Below are 25145 nucleotides of genomic sequence, written 5' to 3'. Positions count from 1 at the left end.
GGCTGCCCCAATACTTCTGAGACTTACTGTAATCATTATAGAACAGTAGATTTGATTGGTAAAAGATCACCATACACTTCGAAGAATTGACCAATGGGAAGAACTCTCATACTACAATTACACGAGTGTATACAAAAACACTCAGGTGAACCGATTTTAAACTATTGGTGGCGCAATTTAGCGTACAATACAGAGAACGGGAATAAAGTCAAAGAACGCATAACGCGAAATTAAAAGTTGCGAGAACGTATCACCTGGAATTCATTACACCTAATAAAACGTAGAACGAGAAATTAGCTGAGAACGAATCACAATGAATTAAAAATCCCGAGAACGCATCACCAGGAATTAAAAAGCCCTCATATCGGATAACGACAAAAGTATAAAGGGGCCTGTTGACGGCCGTTCTGGACTTTACTGAACGCACAGATTCGTCCCTGGCTTAAGGTAAATTCGAATTGAGCATGCGCGGTGACACGAGATATATTGAACACTGTTGACGAGGTCATGCCAGCTGTTTGAGTGCTACAGTTCAGTTCGTTTCGTCGTAAGTTACCCCATTCGCTTCAAACTGGAATCTCAATTGAACAATGGCAGGAGAAAGCAAAAACCTAGCTGCCCTTCTTCGTAAAAAGGGGGACCTTGAAGTGGTAAGTTTGCAATGAAAATGATAATTGTATGAAAGATAATTACATAAATCCTTGACTTGGTGATTGTATTCCGGGCTTTTAAAATTGTATTTCATTTGTGAAGGCCCTTAATTGTGTCCTAGCTATGGACCCTGCTATACCAGATGAGGTAAAAGCACAGCAAATTGATGCGCACTGCTTGAGGTCAAACGGATTACTACGCGAGTGTGCGATAACAAATGCCGCCCACTGACCAACTCTGGCTTATATGATCTGCTGCGATAACATTGCCCATAAGATTATTGAAAACACATACAATTTCCTATGAGGAATTGAATGGTTGAATATCAAAAAAAAAAATACAAAAACAAAATACAATTTTATGAAGAAACAAAAAATGGAGTAAACACTAAAAATGCATCTACGAAATGTGTTGCTGTCTTGTATTGGTATTAATTTAATATGCAAATTCCTTCTTTTTTTTTTTTTGGTGTGGACTTCACCTTGTTTGTCACCTGATTTTATATTTAAATAATAGTTGTTTAGTTGAAATTAAGTAATTTTCCAGTTTAAATAGCTTTTTGAATTTTCTGTAAGTTCTAAATTTATTTTCATTAATCTTGTTCAATGTCATTCCTATGGTTAATGAATTGAAAAAATAAATTTCTAGCAGTCAAGTCTGTACTATCGAGCTCATTTTTTTTTTATACAGTATTTAATTACTCAGTCACAATCAGGGTGGTCATGCACCGATAAGTACGACACATGAATTAGTAACAGCGAGTGACAAATTGTTAAATGCAGGTCAGATATTTGCAAGATTTCGAGCACTTTTCTATCAAATTACCGGTAACTACACTAAAAAATAGGTGTGTGAAATTTCTAGATTAGCCAATGAATTTGACTTAGGTGATTCGGTTCTTTCCAACATGACACTTCATATAAAGTGATTGTTTATTTTTTTGAATGAAATATCTGAAAATAGTACGAAACTTGAAATCGAAAGTTGTGCTGTGGTAAATTAAGGTTTGGTTGGGTGAAGTTAGAATTATTTTCATAAAATTTCCGATGTGGGATTTCATGTTTTTTTTTTGTGGTATTAAAATATATTTTTTTTTACAAGAATTTAAAATTTCATAAATTAGAATTTTGTTTTGTAAATGAGAGAAATTAAGTTCTGTTGTATAAATTTAATTTTTTTGTTTTGTTAATTCAAGTTTTGCTGTGTAAAGTTTTATTTTGTAAATTGTATTTCTGTTTCGAGGAATTAAGTTTTTGAGGAATTATTAAACTAAGTACATTTTTTTCGTAAAATAAATTTATGTTGTGAGAAGTTAAAGTTTTGTGAATTAAACTTTTGTTTCATAAATACGATTTGTGTTGTGAAAATAAAAATTGATTGGCATCTGTGTACCTCTCTCCTTAACCATTAACTATTTATTTGTTTATTAAATACTGCTGCATCTTTTATTGATAACTCATTGATTCGTTGCTTAGTGATTTGTGAATTACCCTAACCTATTCACAACCTTGATTCATGGTGTTGTCAGAGAAGGTTTAATTAATTATTATTACTATTATAATCCACATATTGTCTGGGTTTTGGGGGTTCGTATTTTGCTGATTATTGATTTGTGAATTTACCAAAACCCATGGACAACCCCTGGTGAACCAGTAGCTGTGGTTCTGTAGTTCAAATTGCGATTGTTTACAGTTCTTGTTGACATTTGATTTTCCTCTTGTTGGATACCACCAATGAACTATGATACTGGGGGTTCATGATCGTGTCAGTGGGTGAACACTTGCTGGTATCAGCATGTCGCCTTTGCCCATTATGTATTCTAAGTTAGTAATCAAGTTCTGTCACCATTCTTCAAATGTCAATCGCACCAAGGCTTCAAGGGTAGCTGTCAAACATGGTCGCATCATTCATGGGAAGAAAATTTTGCCCAAGTTCAGTTCACCTGTACCTTGTTGTGAAAATACATATACCATCTGATATTAGTCAAATTTTACTCCTTATTTTCAAATTTTAAATAGAGTTTACTTGACAGACCAGAAACAGATGGGATATTCATTCAAATACTTAACTTTTCAGAGTGGGTATACATTACTGACTGTGTATAAATCATCAAAATCCCTTGGAATACTACATTATTATGTAGATTCCAATGTCAACAGGTGCATTGCATCTTTAGCACTAATGGACTTCATTTAAGCACTGGCATTGTATTTATTAATAGGACTCAGTCAACTTTTGTCAACTTTCTCGAAATAAAACCCACATGTTTATCAAGATTTGTTCCAAGTTGCGTTGTATATTGATTTGGTTAAAAATTATCAAAATTGATACAAAAGATGGTTGAAAACAGGCATACACTGCAGTGTTGGAAAAATTATGGTGCTGAAATGTATACTGTAATCTGGTATGTTGGGTGTACCTTTATCACCTTTAATTCTCTAGTTTTAGTTTCAGTAAAAATGATTTTTCCACTTCTGCAGCAGCGTTCTCCCCGGGATTTTGGTCAAGGATGGCAGCCATTTTGTATATTAATTAACATATAATTTGCATAATTTATTCATAATAATTGTTTTCTCTTGTGTGTGTGTGTGTGTCTGCCTGTTCCACTGATATCTCAAGAACCATATGTTGGTTTTTGATGAAACTTGATGCATAGATGCTCTGGGCTAATACGCAGATTTGATTAGGTTTTGGTTAAAATCAGTGTTTATTAATTACTTAATTTGCATAATGATTTGTCAATGTTTGACTTTTTTACTGATATCTCAAGTATGTACTAATCATCTCATTACAATGAAACTTGGTATACAGATGTCATAGGACAGTGCACAGATATGATAATTTTAGATTATTATTCATGCATATTAATTACCTATTTTGTATAATTAATAAATGTTAAGCTTTTCTGCTGATGTTTCAAGTACTAATCTTTACATTTCAACTTGGTACATAGATGCTCCATGACTATTCACAGACCGGATTAGTTTTTGGTTAAAACCAAGCATATTAATAACCTAATTTGCATATTGATTGGCACATTTTGGTCATTTTCAATTCTTTCTAAAATACCATTCAAAAAATTTTGATGAAACCTGGTACAATAGATGCCCTGGGATAACACATAAACCTGATTAGACGTGATATAAGTACTGTAAAATAGTTGCTGATAGGGACATGCAACTGGTGCTATAGTTTTGTCTGACAAGATATATGACCAAAATAACAAGTCATTATTTCATTAAATATATATAATTGTTTAACCATAGCTACTTGGAACCTCCCAGATTATTGCTTGCTGTTATATTTTTAAGTGCTGTATTTTCTCTAATAGAAGCACATGTGCTAACTTCATGTCTTCAATACCTTCAGCACACAGAAGTTCTTTCTAAATTTTCTTTGATTTTATTTAGAATGAAAACATGATTTATGGTTTAAGAAAATCAATAAATCATAACAAAAATATTATTATAGATCACTCATTCGCAATTTGTTGTACAAAAATATTGGCAAAATATGTAATGAAGGATTCTCGGTTAATTGAGAGCAATTAACGGTACATCTAAGCTGTATAAAATAATCCTGGCTATCTGATATCTGACCAGTTGAATGTAAAATATAGGAAAAAAGCTATATTCACAGGGTTTTATTTTCACTGAATCATTCCTTCAACAAAAATAGCGAATATAAATTCCGAGCGACAATTTTACTATATGCTGGATCATTTAGTTTTGTCTTACTTTGAGCAGAGACCCATGAACCTATGCATATTATTATAACATATGAATTCATGCACATGCTTTTAAACTAAAAAAGTAAAAATATAGTACTGTATTCTGCTCTGTTGTAGGTAGAAGTGGAAAAACCTTCACCTGGTGAAAATGGTATGTACATTGTTTATTGTTTTACACAGATATTAAATCAGCATAAAACACAAGTTAACTTTCTCATAGCCACATTTCTGAATCAATTTATGAATTTAAAACCTCATGAACAAGTTCAAAATTTTACTGACAATGAACAATTAGAGGTTATTTGAGGGTAATACTGCAGATAATGTGTAATATGTAGCGGTAAAAAAATGTCTATATTGCTTTGAGCAATACCACATGTTATCTTTAATATTATCTACATGTATGAATGATCTTTTTATCGTGGAACTGACCACTAAAAAGAGAGCAAGCGTGAATAGTAGACGCCAAAACCTGTTGGTGAAGAACACAGTGTGCATACTTGGGAACATGCACTCATCATTATTGTGGAATATGTAAATATTGGATGCGGGCATCAAACACCAAACTATTTGATTTGCCAAAGAGTTCATAAAACTAATGAATTTTTAGCTCTGCTGTCGACTTTGTCGAGCGGAGCTTATCATATGAGTGATTGTCCGTCGTCGTCATCCGTCGTCGTCCATGTCAATGTTTTACTTTTTCGACTTCTTCTTGAAAACTACAAGCCTGAATGCTTTGATACTTGGTGTATATGTACCTTGGGTAGACCTCTCTTAGATTTGTTCATTTCATGATGATATCTTCAATTCTCTAATTTTGATGAATATTTTTGTAACTTTTGGTAAAAAGTGATATTTTTCACTTCTTGTTGAAAACCGCAAGTCTGATTGTTTTGATACTATACATATTGTTCATTTTCTAATGATATCTTCTGTTTTTTAATTGAAATGTGCATTGCTAACAGCGGAGCTATCTCAGCCGAGAGGCTGCTTGTTAACAATTTCTGAATTCTTGCAAAGTATTGAGTTATTTGAATCTGTAATATTTAAATTTGCAAACAATGTGCACAAAATGAGAGTATTAACATTTGCGAATGGAATCACCCGTGAATGATGCTATAGAAAGTAAACAAGATGTAAATCTAACGTGTTCATTAGTTTATTTCATTTTTCTATGACTACAGAGGTTCTACTTGCTATTGACTCAGTGGGGATTTGCGGTTCAGATGTTCACTACTGGACTCATGGAGAAATTGGAGATTTTATCGTGAAAGCACCAATGATATTGGGACATGAATCAAGTGGAGTAGTGGCAGCCCTTGGTAAAGGGGTCAGTACTCTTAAAGTTGGTATGTTCTATTTGTATTACAAAGACTTCATAAAATGTTGATGTACAAGTACTGAGATATGTGATGAGAATCTTGCCTAAACTGAATATGTCATATACCTTGCACAGTTATTGCCCTGCCTCGTAACACTATGGGCAGTGCGCCCTCACATCATGGCCTTTGCTGCCCTTGGTCGTGTGGCTTAGGCACCCTTGCAGGCATGGACGCTTCTACATTCTAGTGTCTAGAAATCCTAATGCAAATGAGTGATTATTCATGCATATTAATTACCTATTTTGTATAATTAGTAAATGTTCAGGTTTTCTGCTGATGTTTCAAGTACTAATCTTAACATTTCAACTTGGTACATAGATGCTCCATGACTATTCACAGACTGGATTAGTTTTTGGTTAAAACTAAGCATATTAATAACCTAATTTGCATATTGATTAGCACATTTTGTATGTAGTATGTGAGAGACTGACAATATCTGCCATTTCCAATGCACTAGAAATTCATGCATATTTAATTGACAAACTATCTTTATTGCATCATTAAGTTGAGTACCTGTACCCTTATCTTAGAAATTCCAGTATGGTCCATTGCATGGGCAAAGTTTCAGCAGGTGAGCGATCTTTTGATTGCAACAAATTTATTATGAGTCAGTGAAAACATCTAGTGCAGATCAAAATATTAATTAATATTTTTTAGAACATTTTAATTATTTCCGTGGCCTATGCTAGAGTTCATTTAAAGCTGTTTGTAGTCACTGATGCCTATTCAAAAAATCATGGGAAAATTGTGACTCCTGTGTATCGGTAAACTTTGTTTGCCAAAGAGTTGTTATTACTGTGAAATGTAATACTTCATCAATGATTTCCAGAACATTCCAATTTTCTGTTCATTTTAAACAAATCATGCCATTTTTCACCCAAATTAATGCTAAAGGATTCACTCCAACACTTAAAAATGACTTCTATGTTGTGTTGCATCATCGATCCAACTCTATGCAAAATACGTTCTGCTGGCCCTATCTAGCACTCTCTAATTGATTAAAGAACAGTAGTCGTCGCGCCATGTTTGCGCAAGATGTATGGGACTCGTATAAACAAAGATGACGACTTTGACTGTAGCGCAGACCAACAAGTACAAACTGAGACGTTACAAAGCTTTAATGGAGTATTTTTAGGTGATAGGAAGGTATCAACGAAGTCACCAGGGGTAATTAGTGCAAGTCGCACCTAGGTCAAACCTCATACTTTTGATTTCCATTAGAAGAGCACATTGGATTGTGGGAAAATCAATGTTTATCAACACAAAGTTGCACATGTGCAGCGTGACGACCACTGCCCTTTAACCACCAGCTTGACCTATAAGGTCAACTAGCGCCTGAAACAAGCATGCTGGATAACATTTCAAGTTGAGTGTTTGTGTGTGGTCAAAAATGTTTGCTCATGATAAATGTAAGTTGAGATGAGTTTCTGATGGAGCAAATATGGTATGTTTTATAGGTGACAGAGTGGCCATTGAACCAGGTGTACCATGTAGACAATGTGATTACTGCAAAGGAGGAAGATACAACCTATGTCTTGATATGGTGTTTTGTGCCACACCCCCAGTGCATGGGTCTCTGGCAAACTATTATTGCCATGCAGCAGATTTTTGTTACAAGTATGTTCAAATATTTTTAATTATTCTTAGAATTAAAGACAAAATTTGTGTTGCTCTCAGGTGCGAACATAAAGGCATTTTTACTGCCTGGCAACCACCACAGTTGGTGAAAATATTTGGTTGAAAACTCTCCAAAAACTTTGGTTGCTTATGACTACCCATCGTCCGAATCGCACAGTCTCGTGTCTTCGACCTTTAGGCCTCTACACGATACCGTGCGGGATCGCATGGGCTAATTGCGTATCTTAAGCAGAAAGATCTGATTGGGCGCACCTCGAAACAAAGCGCCCAATCAGCTTGGACGTACCAAATTATAAAACAAAATTCCACTTCCTGTTTTTGTCGCTATGAACACATCCTTCCCGCACAAAACTGCATCGATTGCCTGTACCTGATGAGGCTTGAGGACACCAACATCGAAAACTTTCGCAATTTTATCATCACAAATATCACGATTCAAGGGCGCCGCCATTATGTATAAAATGAAACAGCAAAGGGGGATTTGTAACATGCAAACTGATTGGACAATTATTAGCCGCAACTGACTACTGGGGGTGCTGTTAGAATACATATATTACCCTAAAGTTGAGTTTTATTTGTTGAGCTATTTTCACAGGTTTTTTTGACGGCATTTCACAACAGCTTGCGTAGAGCTCATGAAAATACATAGTACAGTGGTGTGTGTCTAGATCTGCACCAAGAATACAAAAATTTGTTTTATGTTCTACTTCTATAATATTGTTTGCCCCACCCTATAGCAGGGTTTCCCTAAAATTTTGATGAGAAGGCTCAATGAAAAAAGTAAGATATATAGTAAATAATACTTGTTCTCAATAACTATTAAAAAAATAGCTACCGTTTGCCAAACCCAGAAAAACAGCGCTGCATTTTTTCACCCAGTTTTCTGCAATTTTTTATTGCAGACTGTTTATGTCGACCATGTTTTAACAAAGTAATGAAACTGTCAACTCTGAAAGAAAATCTCAGAAACACTACTCGACTGATCATTCAAGAGTTGAACTGTTACACAATTTTTGTGATTTGCCATTCCCTGTCTTTGTTGCAACAGCTAGTAATGCCTCAATTGCATGGTTTTGGTGATCAGTGAGGTTTTTTATCTTGAAAAACTGCATGTTCTGCTTGTGTCGCCATTTAAAAAAAAAAACACTCTACTGTATCTTGATACAAGATAGAAGATTAGCTGTTTATTTTTGTCGCATCTCCCCTCTTTGTTGTTGAGGGCGCCTACTAAATAAACACTGTAGTAGTTCAATCTGCCAATGGTTAGTTTGGAGGGGTGAAATGTTTCTTGACTGGCGGAGATGGTCATACCAGTTTTTATTTATGTTATTCCCTGATGACCGATTTCGCTATTGTGCATTTTGACTATTCTAACTATTAAAAACACTTGTTTTTTTAACACTTTCAGTACAAATTTCAAACGCTGTAGGCTTGACGATCTTGTCTCTGGTTTTATCTTCATTTCCTAGCTGCGACCAAATACACAGTACATGCTGCTGGCTTAGTTTTTGACCTCTGCATTTGTACACATACATCATGCATCTTAGTATACACTTGCACATTTACTCAAAATGCGGTTGCAGAATTACTTCTTCAACATGCCCTTATCAATCATGATCAAACTTTATTAATGCATCGTGCATTATGTCACGCATATGCCCATATGTACAGTTGTTGATCCGATTCAAGATTGTCAAATGACAGTCATTTTAATTTATCAAATTCAAGCATTTTTTCAGTTCCTGGATCTGGGTCTCAGTTGTGTATGCATGAATATATTTACCACAATGTCTCATTTCAGTGGCAGCGCTTTTTAATTTCTAATAACTTCATACAGTAGGCATGTCTGAGCTAGACATCAGCCACAATTGACACAAGCCCAACAGACATTGTAGCACATATGAAAAATGTTCACTTTAATAGCACCCTTGGTTTACGCAAATGACACGTTTTAAATTTATATCACATAAATATTTTATATAAAAAACGTTCATGCTTTATTCTATGTATTCTGTGTATACATACATGTGTATATCTCTCTGAAATTCAATAAATAATTCTCTAAAGAATCATATTATAGTTGTTTTCATGATAATTGATTGGTCAAATCTGTAATGCATCAGTGTTTTTTTTTTTTTATAACAGACTTCCTGATCATGTGAGTTTCGAGGAAGGTGCTCTTTTAGAGCCGCTGTCTGTTGGTGTTCATGCATGCAGACGTGCTGGGGTCACCCTGGGGAGTAAAGTACTTGTGTGTGGCGCTGGTGAGTTCACAAATTGAAGTGTAAATTAGTCTGATATTAGTGAGAACATTAGATGTAGGAGATATAGCCTTGGCTTTACTGACATTGCCATACATGTACAGTTTTCAATAGGGAAAAGGATAAGAAAAACATTCCTTCAATTAACGATGCTACAAGCTGCTATAGCAAGATGAATTGTTTGGCTTGCTTTGTTTTTTTTGCCAAAATATTTTGGCATATTGTAATTAGTATCATTACTTACCCATCTTATAACTCTACCAATTAATTGCGAGTAAGTATGCAAAAATATTTCCTGATAGTCAATAAAAAAGTTCATCATTAGCTGCATGTCACCACACATTTGTTGATAACAATTACATATTATGTATTAGGTCCTATTGGTCTGGTGAATCTACTGACAGCGAAAGCCATGGGTGCAGCTAAAGTCATTATCACAGGTAGGCATACATATATATATATAGACTGAATTTAGCTTATGTAATATTGTATGTTGTCAGGTTGTGCATTAACAAATGTTTTTTTACACCCACTAGGTGTCAAACATTTCTTTTATTATTGTTAATGGCAGTTTGAATTTTCAGTGATAATTCTTTTAATTACATACTATTGACTTAAATATATTTAGGTAGCCAAAGTTTTTTATAGTTTGTTAAATTACACATGTGAATACTACAAAGTCACACTTATGTTATATTAGATAGCCAATTTTAAGCCTTTTAAATTTTTTCTCAAGAACCATTCAACTGATTTTAATGAATCTTGATACACAGATGCTTCCAAATAATGCAAAGACCTGATTGTTTTTTTGAAATCCATGCATATTAATACCCTAATATGTAAATATGCTTTTCAAGTACAATCAAGTACTTACACATATTTCAATTAAACTTGGTACATAGATGCTCTTCAATAATGCATAGACATGATTGGTTTTTTGTTTAAAGCCATGCATATAAATTACCTACTTTGCATATTACCCGGTAGTCAATTTGAAGTCTTTCACTCTTTTCTAAAGAACCATTCAACATATTTCAATAAAACTTGATGATCTAGGATAATGTGCAGACCTACTTAGTTGTTGGTTGAAATCTATGCATATTAATGACCTAATTTGCATATTAATTAACAAATTTTAAGCATTTCCACTTGAAGTACCATTTATAAGATTTAAAAAAAAAATGGAACATAAATGCTCTGAAATAAAACCTGGTTAGCTTTTGTGACATCTATAATAATTAGGCATAACTGTAATATCTTACTGTTGCAGATAGGAACATGCAACTGGTGTTTTCTGATAAGATATATGACCAAAAAATCAAGTCATATATTATATTATTGCATTAAATGTTTATTGTTAAACCATAGCTACTTGGAACCACCCTGATCATTGCTTGCAGTTAGATTTTTCTAAATGGTGTATTTGCTCTGATAGAAGCACATTTGCTAACTGTTAATATATAGTAAATACAGTATTCCTTATTTGTACTTCATGCCTCTAATATCTTCAGCTCTTGGAAGTTCTTTCTAAGCTTTCTTTGATTCATAGTGAAAACCCAGGTACATGTATATGTATTTAATTAAGATACAGTGTAATATTATGTTCTTTGATTTCTTGACACTTGAACTGTAGTTGAAATATTAACAATTTTTCAAGTGAATTCCATATACGTTGTTTGTTTACCATTACAGATATTTAAAATATTTTCAGATATAGACCAGGGCAGACTGGATGTAGCCAAGCAGATAGGAGCTGATTTTACAGTGTTAGCAGACAGCAAAGATGGACGTGAAATGGCAAAGAAAATAGAAAGTACACTAGGTTGTATGCCAGATATCTCAATTGAATGTAGTGGTGCACCATCTAGTATTCAGACTGGGATTTATGTAAGTGGCATTTTTTGGTGATACTGGTAATTTAAACATTTTTATTAAATATTTCATGCAAAGATTTTTAGTCTCCATTTGGACACAGTCCGAAAACGGGGACTTATGTTTCGAATTTTGTATGATCGTGTGTCTGTGTGTGTGTGTACGTGCCGTCCGGACCTGTATCTTAGATATGCGCCTGAACCAATCACAATCAAACTTCACACATACAACTGTACATCATACACAAAAAATAATCAAAATCAAGCATTTATGGATGGATTTTGTTTAAACTTGGTACATATGTTGGACATTATGGGACCTTGATGCACATCATTTTATTTTTCAGATCCAATTTAAAATGGCCTACTGGCGGCCATTTTGTTTCAATAAATGCAGTTCTAGTACCATATCTCTGCCATGCTTTGACTGATTATGTTCAAATTTTTTATATTCTTTATACATCATGACATAGATATATTGGTTTGATTATCTGATTCAAAATGGCCAAATGGCAGCCGTCTTTGTGCTAAAACAATCATCAAAAATCAAGCATTCTGGTATTCCAGATCTGGATCTTGGCATTTATGGATGGATTTTGTTCAAACTTGGTACACATACATTAAAGATCATGGGTTCCTGATGCACGTCATTTTATTTTTCTGATCGGATTCAAAATGGCTGACTGGTGGCCGTTTTGTTTGAATGAATACCCTTCTAGAGCCATATCTCTGATATGCTTTGACTGATTATGTTCAAATTTTATATTTTCGTTTTGCATCATGTCATAGATGTATTCAAAATGGCCTGCAAGCCAAACAATTCAGCTTGTTTCTTATGTGTGCTTTCCATCCGTTCTGTTTCTTTTACATCTCAAACATTTTCTCTGAAATTCTGCAGCAGATATCGATTGCAGGTTGATGAACAAGTTACTGTTGAATATGCATGTTTTTTTACAGATCTGAAAATCCTAAGTGGATCTTTTTCATGATTTATATCATAAATTCCCTCTCCCAACAACACTGAGAGAACAACTGAGCATGCTCAGAATAAATAATTAGGTTAGATGGTAATGCTAAGGTTTTCAGTGACGTCATGACCTTGATCTAAATCAGTGACAGAAATGGACCACATTTTTTTGGGGGGAGGGGGCTTATGAAAAATTAACATTGAAATCTTGAAAAATGTGGTCAGAAATGTTGTTGTATATTATATCTTTAAACTGTAAAAATTGCATTTAATTATAAAGAGCCATCACTGAAATACTGGATCACAAAGTTCAATGAAGATCAATGAAAACTCAGTGGAAACTGTAGAGGGGAGTTAGGGCTACATTTTGATGTGGTGATTATAGTGGTGATACTGAAACAAACCCAGGTCATGGACCTGAATTAACAAAGAAGTTTAAATTTGATAACTAACAGGGACTGTGCCATGCATGGCTTGTTTTCTTAGTTTTAAAATTACAAATTATTTGTTTTTCATTTGAATAGCTGGTTACAATCTAGTCTGAACTAGTTGTAGCTGGCTGTATACATATATATGCACACTTTTATATATTTCTAGGCAACAAGATCTGGTGGAGTTTTGGTTCTTGTTGGATTAGGACCATCAGATGTGACTTTACCAATAGTGAATGCAGCTGTGCGAGAGGTCGATATCAGAGGAATCTTTAGATATGCAAATTGGTGAGTTAGCTTCACTGATTTCTCAGTAATAGAGTAACGAACTATTCTGTGTTTTAAAGGTTCATTTTTTGCTAACTTTTTAGCACCGCTATCGACTTTGTCAAGCGGAGTTTATCATATGAGTGATTGTCTGTAGTCATCCATCGTTCGGCATCTGTCGTCAGTAAAAACTTTTTACTTTTTCTACTTCTTCTTGAAAACTACTAACAATTATTATTGATTTGATGCTTGGTGTATATGTACCATGGGTAGACTTTTCTTGGATTTGTTCATTTCGTTATGGTATCTTCAATTCTCTAATTTTGATGAATATTTTTGTCATTTTTGGTGAAAAGTGCCATTTTTTCAACAAGGGAACAGGGGAGCAGATCCTCTGGCAACCATAAAATTCTGATTGACCAGGAATCACATGTGGCCACAGTCTTCAACTGTGACTTGTCTGATAGTAATTTTGGCTTCAAAAAAAACATAGAATGCTCCATTTTAACTTAAATTATCAAAAACGACACACCCTGGTAGGGAGAACCATATCTCCCCCCCACTTGGTGGCGCCACTGAATTGCAGTGCTTCCTCTTGCAGGAAACCTGCTGTGTTATGTGACATTATCACATGTAATTTTGACGAAGTTTTATAGATGAATTAAAAAATAACAATACATGCAATTTGTGCTCTTTAGGGTTACTGACTGATGAAATATGACTGTCGAAACAAAATCAAAACTGTAATAACTGTAATTATTAAAAGGTCATACATCATGTACTTACAAGATAAAACCTAGCAGCCAGGCCAATCAGAAAGCAATTTGTTGACAGGTTTATTCAATGTATTAAGCCTTGTTTATATGTTTTGATTCAACTGAAATTAAACCCCATAATTTGCAAGTTCAGTACAGAATGGTAGCACAAAAATTGATCTCTTCGCTTGTCAGAATGCCATTGAAATAATCCCTACCCAGTGCACTTAAGAATGGTCTGGTGACTACGGAAACAATGTAGGCGACACAGAATTGTGTGCTATCAACTGATAGGCTGTCTTCATGACTTCAGTACATTACTATGGGAACTTGCATGCTTACCGGTACCCGTCTACAGCCCTCCAGAGCAATTTGCTATTCTAATATTCATAATCGTCGCATGATAATAGACGATATCTCGTCTAGGTAAAACTTAGAAAACTTAGTTATGATAGGCATGTTATCCCAAACCTCAAAAAAACAAATAAATTTATGTTCTGTCAAAACTCTCAAAAATATGACATTTTTTGTCCACTTTGTTTTCACCAACTTAAACTCACTACTGACTTGTGTACAATTTAATGAAGGTCAAAGTTCATGTTTTTTATTCCTTTCAGCTATCCAACTGCATTAGCAATGATTGCATCTGGTAAGGTGGATGTCAAACCTCTGGTAACTCATCGGTTCACACTGGCTAAATCATTAGATGCATTTGAGACAGCCAGAACTGGTGCAGGGGGAGCCATCAAAGTCATGATCAAGGTGGCAAATAAATAACGCTGCAGGAAATTCATTAAAACAAAATGACTGTAGTTTGAGGACACTATGTAAATTTGTTGATAGGATTTTCAATCTCCAATATAGTCAATTGAGTAATTGTAAAACTTATTTTTTGAGCATTTTTACTCAGGTTTTGGCTTGCCAAAGTTTCCTCTGAGCTTGTTCTCTTTGACCCATCAATGCTAAATGGGTCACAGCTGGTGAATACAGAATAAATTTATCTTGGATAGTATAATCGCTTGTACAAATCAACACTTCGGATTCGTACATATTTTATGAATTAACAGAAATAAGACAATGTGTCAACACTTAGCAAGGTAATACAATAAAATATCACTGTCAAACTTAATAGTTATTATCATCTCGACAGTTTTGTCACACATTTTCTGAGTTTACAATTAAACTTGTTCATTCTATATGTAATGTTACATATACAGTAGTGTGATATTTAATGCTGGTTTAATCTCCTGACATATGTGGTGCTGATATCATCAGTGCACTGAAATATAGACACTGGGTTCAATGTATAAGGGCATTATATTGAATTCTGATGCTGCAGAACTTATCACAATGTCAACATAGTAATATATGGTCACTACAACAACAGAAAAGGCTGCAACTTTAGACGATTTTGAATGTCTGTTTGATAAATTAATACTAAATGCAGTATTTTGAATCCAATCATGGTACCGAATTATGTACTTTTGTATTGTTTATGTTCTTTTGACTCTATTTACAAGAATTCTTAGACTTTCCTAAATTGGAATGGAGTTTAGCTTTGAAACATCCATCACAACTTTAAATCCAATTTCTGGATTTATTTTTAATTCCTTGATTTTTGACTTAGAGAATAGAGATATATAATGATGTACTTGTGACTAAAGGAATCAAAGGTTGCTACGGAGTTGACGTTAATTGAGTGTTTTTCAGAATTGCTCTAGGATCAAAAGCTAGATGTTTACAAATTTAAGATTGTATTACTGTAAACTGAGGAACATTTTTAGGGGAATATGTTGGTGTAATATCGAACACACTGTATTCATTCAGAGATATATTTAATCCTGTAATAATATTCTTAATGCCCATGTACAAATGAAATAAAGTACCGGTAGTCAAAAATATTCACCACTTGAGGGCACTCATTAGTTGTTCGTTGAGGGCATAGATCATGTGCGTTGACAGTATTCATTCCTATATTCGGCGTTGATGGTTGTGCATGTAAATGCCTACATTAGTACATAATGGCTACATTTAACTGGACCAGGGAAAAAATGTTTCTAATCATTTTGTTTACTAAAATTTATGTGGCATTGTTATTAGAATGATTAATGATACTCTAGGATAATGCTCGCACCTGATTAGTTTTTGGTTGAAATCTGTGCATATTAATTATCAATTTGCATATTAAATAGCACATTTAAGTATTTGTCACTTCATTCAACATAATTTAATGAAACATATATAGTCTGGGATAATGCACAAATCTGATTAGTTTTTGGCAGAAGTAAATATGATTTGACTAATATTACCCGACTATATAATGTGTGTGACCTCAATAATATGCTTAAATGTAATATCTTAAGTACTGCTGTAGATGAGACATGCAACTGGTGCTATAATTTCGTTGTCTGACAAGATATATGATCAAAATATCAAGTTATATATGGTGATTATTTCATTAAACGTTTATAATTGATAAATCATACTACTTGGAACCACCCTGATTATTGCTTGTAGTAATATTTGTAAATGCTGTATTTGCTCTAATAGAAGCACATGTGCTAACTGTAAATATATAGTAAATACAGTGTTCCTTATTTTGTACTGCATGCCTCTAATACCTTTCTACACACTGGAGTTCTTTCTAAAAGTCTTTTTCCACTGATATCTCAAAAACCATATGTTGGTTTTTGATGAAACTTGATGCATAAATGTGCTAATGAGAGGATTTGATTAGGTTTTAGATGAAACCATGAATATTAATTACTTACTATGCATGATAGCTAATTTCACTGTTATCCAAAGAACCATTCGTTGGATTTTGATGAAACGGATTTGTTTAGTTTTAGGTAAAAATCAATGCACATTAGTTATCTAATTTGCATAATGATTAGTAAATTTTCGACTCTTCTACTGATACCTCAATTACTAATCACCATATTTCAATGAAACTTGGATGTCATAGAACAATGCACAGACCTGATAGGTTTTAGGTTAATATCCATGCATTTAATTACCTAATTTGTATAATTAGTCGATATTAAACTGTTTATATTTCAAGTACTAATCATAATATTTCAATTAAACTTGGTAATAGATGCTCAAGAACAAGAAGCTTTGCAAACTAATATTTGTCTGCTATTAGAGATGCACAAAGTTTATAATACGTGCAAATTAGCATTGTTCCCAGGCACTTGTTTACCAAGTCTTATTGAAATGCAATGATTGTTTTTTTTTATTCGGACGCAGTCAGCAAATGGGGACTTATGTTTTGACCTTTGTACATCAGTGTATGTGTTTGTGTGTGCGTGCGTCTGGACGGACCTATGTCTTAGACATGCCTGGACCAATCACAATCAAACTTCACACATACATCATACATAATATTATACATATGCACATCAAGATGTCTGAATGATGGCCATTTTTTGTGCTGAAAAATCATCAAAGTCAAGTATTTATGAATGGATTTTTGTTTAAACTTGGTACATACATTGGACATTATGGGACCTTGATGCACATCATTTTATTTTTCAGACTGTCGGCCATTAATGAATGCAGTTCCTGTGCCATATCTCTGCCAAGCTTTGACTGATTATTATCAAATTTAATATATTCATTATACACCATGACATAGATAAATTGCTTTGACTATCTGATTTAAAATGGCCAACTGCAGCCATTTTTGTGCTAAAAAAAAGCATCAAAAAATCAAGCATTTCTGGCATTCCAGAACTGGATCTTGGCGTTTATGGATGGAGTTTGTTAAAACTTGGTACATACATTAGAGATTATGGGTTCCTGATGCACGTCAATTTATTTTTCAGATCGGATTGAAAATGGCCATTTTGTTTATATGAATGCACTTCTAGAGCCTTATCTCTGATATGCTTTGACTGATTATGTTCAAATTTGTTATACTCATTTGACATGTTATAAATATATTGACATCAATATATTTATAACATGATGTCAAATGAGTATAACAAATGGCTGACTGGTGGCCATTTTGTTTTAATTAATACTGTTCCAGAGCAATATTTCTCAATATAGACAAGTACTCATTTGACGATCAGATACAAGGTGTCAATCATTTTATTTTTTAAAAATCATCATAATCAAGGATCATCTTCTGGATCCATGCATGTTTATGTTCCAACTACCGGATTCTGCCGTAAATTCGCCCATCCAAAAAATCGCCCTGGGAGGACCTTATTTGGGGTTCAAATTTTCAAAAAGTGATCATCAAATATTTTTAGAGGGCTTATATTTTCATTGAAAAATCCACCTACGCCGATTTTCAACACCGGCAGTTGGACCACCGAAAACGAAAGTAACTATTGCAGAAGTTAATTTAAAATTTTATATATTTTTTTCATGCTTTATTAGAAACTAGACCGCGCATCTTTCTTAGAAAAAAAATCACATTAACGAACCTCGTGCGCCAAATACAATTATTTTGTTTCATTTTATTGGTAACGAAAGTATATTCTAAAAGAAGTTTCAAATAAAAACGAACCCAACTGCATTGCTTAGTAGCAAATGATTGTGGTAGCGCAATCCGGTCATGCCGCGTTTCACAATTGTTGATTATTACCTAGTAATGATTATAATAGCGCGCAAAAAATAAATTCGTTGAATTGTTATGAAATGCAAATAAATTTCAACTTATTTCATCGTAAACGAATGATTGCGATCGCATCAACACTCTATACTGTAGAAATGAATATCTACCACATTTTGACCTGGAACGGTGTTTTTTGACCTGACAGGTGAAATCGCGATAATTAACCAATGATGATGATGATGCCAACGTGTTCAAATTACCGTAGGTCATTTAAATATGTTAATGTTATTGAACGCAGCACGGAAGAGATTTATATATAAGAGTATATATCTTAAATATATGATAACTAACAGGGACTGTGGCATGCATGGCTTGTTAGATATGGATAGACAATTGGGAATTGTTAGGCACATATATTTCAATCCAAAGGTAATTCAATTTAGTTTTAAAGTAATAATATGTCAAATGTATTCTATGCAGGCCTTTTACTCTTCGAACCTTATTAGTTTCGCAGATGCCAGTGCATCTAACACTGACCTTTAATCTAGCAGAGAAAATGGGTGCTGGCAATGGACTACCAGATTATTTGTCAGAGAAATTTAGGGAAGCGGCAGACAACAAAATGTCTGAACAATTCAATACTATTAATGCAACCAGTGGTAAAGCAGAATATATATTTCTTAGTTTTAATCTGGATTTGTAATTACTAGGGATTCATTTTCCCACATCTTATTTTTAAAAACCACTAATCACATTGTTCTTAAATTTGTATTTGGTATGTAGCGTTTATGTACAGATTAAATTATTTAGTTTAAAATATCGGCATTTGGTCACGTGGTTCAGCAGCGGCCATGCATGTCGGATTTAAGCAAACCCGGAAATGCTCTATTTATTATACTTCAAGAGTCTCAGTGATGTGTGTTTTTTATTGCTGGTATACACGAACTTTCATTTTTTGACATCTTAATTTCCTTGCAGATAAATTATAACATGCTTTAAATTGTACTTACGGTAATTCAATTAAAATTCAAAAGAGTACTATAGAGAAATTGAAATAAATACCACAATGTTTTTTTTTCTTTTGAAAAATGTAGAATAAAACATGAGACATAACAGTTTCTATGCATAACTTTTTTTTAGATGACTATTTTTGTGTTAAAAATGTCGACGATGTATTGCTCATATATACCACGTATACAATCTCTCAACACAAGTGAAGCAATCTAATGTGTGTACACTGACTATACTCATTTGATTGATCATTTTAATATCAGAATTAAACAAAGAATAATACCAATTGAAATGCATTTGTATTGACAGATGGATAGTGCAGTCGCTGCACTGATTCTAGTAATACTTACGAAATCTGCTGTGACCAATGTTTTTTTTATGTCCAGTAAAATTTTAATGATTCGTAAACAACTTAAGATGTTATAAAGTTACATCATGCTTGTATGATTTATTAATTATATGAAATACATGCAAATTTAGTCGTCATAACAATGCCTTTCCATTTACCTAATGACAAACATCACATACACAATTATCATTCAATATTCATGATTTCAAATTCTTGAAAATGAAATTGAAATATATCGTGATTTATTTGAACATGTTTTACTGCAAGGTACTGTAGATCCATGGCATCAAAGCATTTATATCTGGGGTTTGGCTTCTTTGAATAGCGCTGCCATGGACAGACGAATAAATGGTCTGAAAACAAGAATATGCGAGGATTGTCAAGATGTGGCAACATTTACTCATGTTTCATCGTCAATGTCACATTTGAAGCTAATTGCATTAGTCAGTTGCTGGAAGAGTTATTTGGTTTTTATAACTATTTATTCCGTAGCATGTTTCTTTTCAATTAATCCTATATTTTATTTGCATGAAGCTCGTGTCAGTTTCAGTATGAGTCTAAGAGTCTACGCATTATAACAAAGGCCAGTTAAGATGCCGACTTTATAAACAAATTAATTGCTTCGGTATATATAAATAACTAAGGCATATGTGTTTTAAAACTCCTCTAATGTGCAGTTCAATATAACTGATAGTTTGCATAATCTAAAATGTTATTTCAAAAAACATCGTCAACAATGCTGTGTTTATTGTTCTTTGTTCAAAATACATGCAACTAAAAAAAGCATCATAATCTACGCATTGCGTATTTCTTCAGTTACAGACAACATAAAGAAGATACCTATGTATTACAAAATGTGTACCAGCAACATCGGACGACTCAACTCTAATAACTGACTTTGAATAAATTAAATAAGTGTTTGTGTTGAGTCATAAACCGGTTTAGTATACATTTGTGTCAACAAAACTATTATTGGGCATCATACCTGTCGTACGCCATCACCGGTCCCGATGCGCCCTTCTTTCTAGCATTTGCCACAAACATGTAATTACGTGTTAAGTCATACACAGCAATATGAAGATCTCCAGTCTGAACAATAGAGACAACATCTCGAATTGTATTTTCCGCTGTTATGTTACCATGGTATTTCTGCAACTGACGTCCAAGGACTGAGCTGTAATCAGGGTCAATCCAGTCCATTCCTAAATAAACGAGTACACAAAATTAATCTTCCAATTGTTTTCTTATGATTTAAGACGAATAATGGATTATCTTTGCAAATTGTACGAATGAAATTCAGTCTTGCACTTGGGAACAATAGTTGATTGTATAACGAGTAAGAATTTTTTAAACTCACCCCAGTACACAACATGTCGTATTTTAGGATGCCAGGCGGCTTCTGGCCTTATGTTCATATCGTCAAAGAAATCGGCAACTCCTGATGAATACTCGATACCTCTAAATGTTTCGAGCTGTAACAAACGTCAACAAGTGTGAACAACTGAGGAAGAAGTTAATTCAAATGAGTTTGACTATGGGAGAGAATTAATATCACAAATTATCCGTACTCACTTTAGCATCACCAACTCCAAGGATCAGATCGCAAGTTCTTCGCGCGTTGGCAATACGATTTAACGCATCGTCCAATGTGTTATCAAACTGAAGAATGTCTCGTAAGATGAACTGCAATTTAATTTGTTATTGAATCTGAGTTGTCCGTTTCGTACTGTGATTGTGAACAATATTCGGCCAAGTATATAAATACTATTCGAAGACTCCTACCGTGAATGGAATTCCAAATCTGGATTCTTCGCCAAAGGAATCGTCAGAAAAGTAAACCCCGATCTCACTAATGGCCATCTGTTTTGAGGACATACCTATTGATATTGTACACCAATACATATATGTGTGATTGAGGAATATCATTAAATAATTGCATTAATTGTTCATATATATGCGTTTTGGTCGAACGAGTTGATATAAACTACAGACGCGAGTATATGTGGAGAGATCACAGTTGCTTATACAGTTCGGAAGGGAATTTTGCAACTGCAAGTGAGCTTTACCTGTGATAGAGCCAATCCATCCACTCCATCCAACATTAGCAAATGCATGTCCATTGGTAGAATTGGTTTCATCAATATGATAGACTGTTATCTGTGGATAGTTCTGTAACGGACCTATTAATATATAACTAGGACATTATCCCCCAAACCAACAAGTCTGTGCGTATAACGCTCTCCCACTTTTCGTGTTACATTCAATAAACAGTATATGTGTAATAATGTATCACCTCCAGATGCCCAGTCCAGAGCACGTAACTGCATGACTGCCCCGGGAAATGGTAGAGCGTCACCCCAAGCTCCATACATAGAACAACTGCCTTTCCTATTTATGAAAATAGTGTATTATATTATATAATATATCAACAAATTATGCAAATTAAAACATTATAGAAGTTAGAAAGTGCCTACATGGATACGACAGAGATTGTTATCTTGAAATACACACTCACGTCAATTCGCCAAACATATGGATACGTTCAAGTTTCTGAAACGTAGAGAAAATACGTAATGGCATTCTTATAAATATCAATTCATGTTAAATAACTATAAATAAAACATTGACATGTATTAATATTACCTTCACATCTATTCTAGCACCATCAGACAAACCTTTCATCTCTTCATAAAAATAAGAAGCTACAAAGACAACCACAAAATTGTCGGTTGAAAAGTATATGTGATAGGCTTACTATTAGATTGAATAATCCAAATTTACTATAATTTAATAATGTCTATAAACTTGCTTAAAATTTACCTACGTGTAAATGGTTTAGTTGCGGCAATTTCCAATTCAAGAGCAGCCTCTAAGCTGTAAATGAATATGCATCGGTAAGGAAGCGAAAATAAGAAGCCTCATAGTCACACTCGTGTGCCTGATAAAATCATCGTCCATGTCAAATTAACAATAGCATACAGTTTCTTCAATTTATAATGAATACTTTTTAAACTGCCGTAAGCAACGACTTACTATTGACAATATGGCCGAAGATAGTCAATCATGTCATATGTATTTAATCAATATTTATCGATAGTAAAAATCGTTCTTACCCTAAATTGGCGACATCTTTCAGGAACCATGGTTGAAAGAATCCCGGAATAGTTTTATTAACTGCATCGATCTAAAGATTACAGTAACTAGGTAAATAGTGGTGCGATTTTATTCATCATAAGAATTGAGGTACCTAGTCTACTATGTCTATTACAGTTATGTTTTGATAATCGAAGAACATGGCTCGAAATTAAACTGTATCAAACCAAGGGGTGGGAAATGTAGAATGTTCTAATTTTGTGTAAGTTCATGATAAATAACTATTATGTCTTTTGTAAAATGTTAAGCATTTTGCTAAAAAGTTAATATATTATTTCTAAACAAAACAATAATGGACAATTAATACCGGAGCCTTACAATTTCTTGCTCAAAATAGTTCCAGGCTTCATCCATCATTGCACTAGCTTCGTCCTTTAAAATCGTTCCATGTGCATAACCTTTCTCATAAGGAGTACCTAAAATAAAGAATACGAGAAAACATACAGAGATATGATTGTTTTATGATGAGATCGAGGCGGCGGCACGAAATCTTGCATGAGGGGGCGAGATTTGCTAACCTTGCGCGACCTTACTAGGGGGTCCGGGCATGTTCCCCCTTAATAAAATCTAGACTCTCTGAAACGCCATTTCCTGCTTTTGGGGGAGGCAAATTTTGCTGACACGAAGGATACAACACGTTTAAAATGCATTGTTTATTTACATGAAATTCGAACACGCGCTGCCCGACGACCACCGCGCTTTAGGGAAATCAATCTATATAGATCAGTTAAAAAGCAGTTTTGTCAGTTTATGGGCATTATACCATTGTTTCCCATATGGCAACGATATGCCTCAAAATACATATAAAAATACATGCGTTAAAATATGCTTACTGGTGAAAAGAATAACATTCTACCTCGATGTCAACAATATAAGGATTACCATTGGGCAAGGAAAGTCACGGTATTGCGTAAGCAAAAGCAAAAACATTACCTTTCCCCACTGAAGTGAGAAGAATCATTGAGTTGTGCCACTTGTAGAGCATTATTATAAAACAGTGACAATTTTTCATATATAATTATTCATAATTTCCTCTCGATTGTATTTCAAAGAAGCAACCATTAATCAACTCCATACGATACATTGACAAAACAGCACTGTACGTATACTGTGCTTGATTCGTGATGATGATACAAAACACAAAATCAATGAATATCCTAGAAATGTGACATTCTTAGAATTGTTCATTACAAAAAAAGAGGACTTAATGCACTGTTTAAACCATTCTTACCCCAGAGGTGAAGCACATTTATGACGTCATCTCCTTTACCAACGGTATACAACTTTGCATTCTTTATCTGTTTCACAAACGTCGGAGGATCAGTTTGAAGTGGATTTAGATTCGATTTAGCGTGCGGATCAGGCTGGTAAACCGGGCGAGAAGTAAATATATTATTACATATGTAGAACCAACACGTGTATGGCTGTAGAAACTATAAGCAATGCTTACGTACTCAATACTTCAAAAATGCATAAACTAGAAATTGGTGGGAAGTGCGCCATCTAGAGATCGATGTCACTTCTTTTCGTCTTACAAACTCAAGGAAGGAAGAATGGTATCTGGTCAGCGTAATACGTAATACATTATATAAGATTCCATATATTGTAATGGATAGACAATAATGACAATATCTAATCCACGTCACAGGCACCGAAAATGCTGGAGTTGTGTTGACAATATCTAAATCCACATGGGCTTGGTCAATGCAAGTACAAATAGATCGCCATTGGTACGTACCTTTGAATAACAACAGACAAACGCAATCGCCATACATAATGATACAAGAATTGGTGTACGTAACATTTTCCAACACTTAGTTGTGATCAGAATGATATAAATGATATAAACAGTTCGACGCTCCTTTGTTTCGTCCCCGGAGCAGTCATGTGATTTCATTTAATCATATGACAGATAAGATGGTATGTCGAATGAATGATCGTACATACCTCTAGAGATAGAGAGTGCGTTGAACCCGTTAGATATGTGTTTTCATGTCAGACTATTTCAATATATAAAGTGAGTTATGCAAGGTGTGCAACACAATTAGATTGATATGTACAAGTCTGCGTATATGACTTTGTTCAACTTGCACACCTTAATTACCAATCAGA

At 34.1% G+C, this 25145-nt stretch overlaps 2 protein-coding genes across 2 annotated transcripts; one reads left to right on the top strand and one right to left on the bottom strand.

The window, feature by feature from the left end:
* Nucleotides 1-483: 483 nt before the first annotated feature.
* LOC100370478 (sorbitol dehydrogenase-like) lies at nucleotides 484-15082 on the top strand. Its single transcript, XM_002740418.4, has 9 exons — nucleotides 484-650; nucleotides 4499-4532; nucleotides 5566-5730; nucleotides 7221-7380; nucleotides 9547-9665; nucleotides 10037-10102; nucleotides 11374-11549; nucleotides 13098-13219; nucleotides 14571-15082. The coding sequence occupies exons 1-9, from the start codon at nucleotides 591-593 to the stop codon at nucleotides 14728-14730; spliced, it is 1062 nt and encodes a 353-aa protein (XP_002740464.1). The 5' UTR covers nucleotides 484-590; the 3' UTR covers nucleotides 14731-15082.
* Nucleotides 15083-20100: 5018 nt separating this feature from the next.
* Nucleotides 20101-24837, bottom strand: LOC100373939 (protein dcd1A-like). The gene is made up of 14 exons (XM_078014148.1): nucleotides 24772-24837; nucleotides 24265-24466; nucleotides 23352-23449; nucleotides 22994-23064; nucleotides 22705-22754; nucleotides 22524-22582; nucleotides 22396-22430; nucleotides 22174-22268; nucleotides 21947-22060; nucleotides 21663-21757; nucleotides 21453-21563; nucleotides 21238-21352; nucleotides 20866-21082; nucleotides 20101-20233 (listed from the first exon to the last, which is right to left on the bottom strand). The coding sequence occupies exons 1-14, from the start codon at nucleotides 24835-24837 to the stop codon at nucleotides 20176-20178; spliced, it is 1386 nt and encodes a 461-aa protein (XP_077870274.1). The 3' UTR covers nucleotides 20101-20175.
* Between the last annotated feature and the right edge of the window lie 308 nt (nucleotides 24838-25145).

Source organism: Saccoglossus kowalevskii, chromosome 13 (assembly GCF_978046115.1).
Source record: "Saccoglossus kowalevskii chromosome 13, keSacKowa6.1, whole genome shotgun sequence".
Taxonomy (NCBI): domain Eukaryota; kingdom Metazoa; phylum Hemichordata; class Enteropneusta; family Harrimaniidae; genus Saccoglossus; species Saccoglossus kowalevskii.
Note: the sequence above shows the minus strand (reverse complement) of the source record. Positions and strands in the feature narration are given on the sequence as shown.

Coding starts and splice junctions, on each gene's coding strand:
- LOC100370478 (XM_002740418.4), top strand. CDS start 591: ATGGCAGGAGAAAGCAAAAACCTAGCTGCCCTTCTTCGTAAAAAGGGG. Junction 7,381..9,546: donor GCAGCAGATTTTTGTTACAA/GTATGTTCAAAT, acceptor TTTTTATAACAG/ACTTCCTGATCATGTGAGTT. Junction 13,220..14,570: donor ATCTTTAGATATGCAAATTG/GTGAGTTAGCTT, acceptor TATTCCTTTCAG/CTATCCAACTGCATTAGCAA.
- LOC100373939 (XM_078014148.1), bottom strand. CDS start 24,837: ATGTTACGTACACCAATTCTTGTATCATTATGTATGGCGATTGCGTTT. Junction 23,450..24,264: donor AAATGTGCTTCACCTCTGGG/GTAAGAATGGTT, acceptor TCTTTATTTTAG/GTACTCCTTATGAGAAAGGT. Junction 21,564..21,662: donor GATTTGGAATTCCATTCACG/GTAGGAGTCTTC, acceptor ATTAAATTGCAG/TTCATCTTACGAGACATTCT.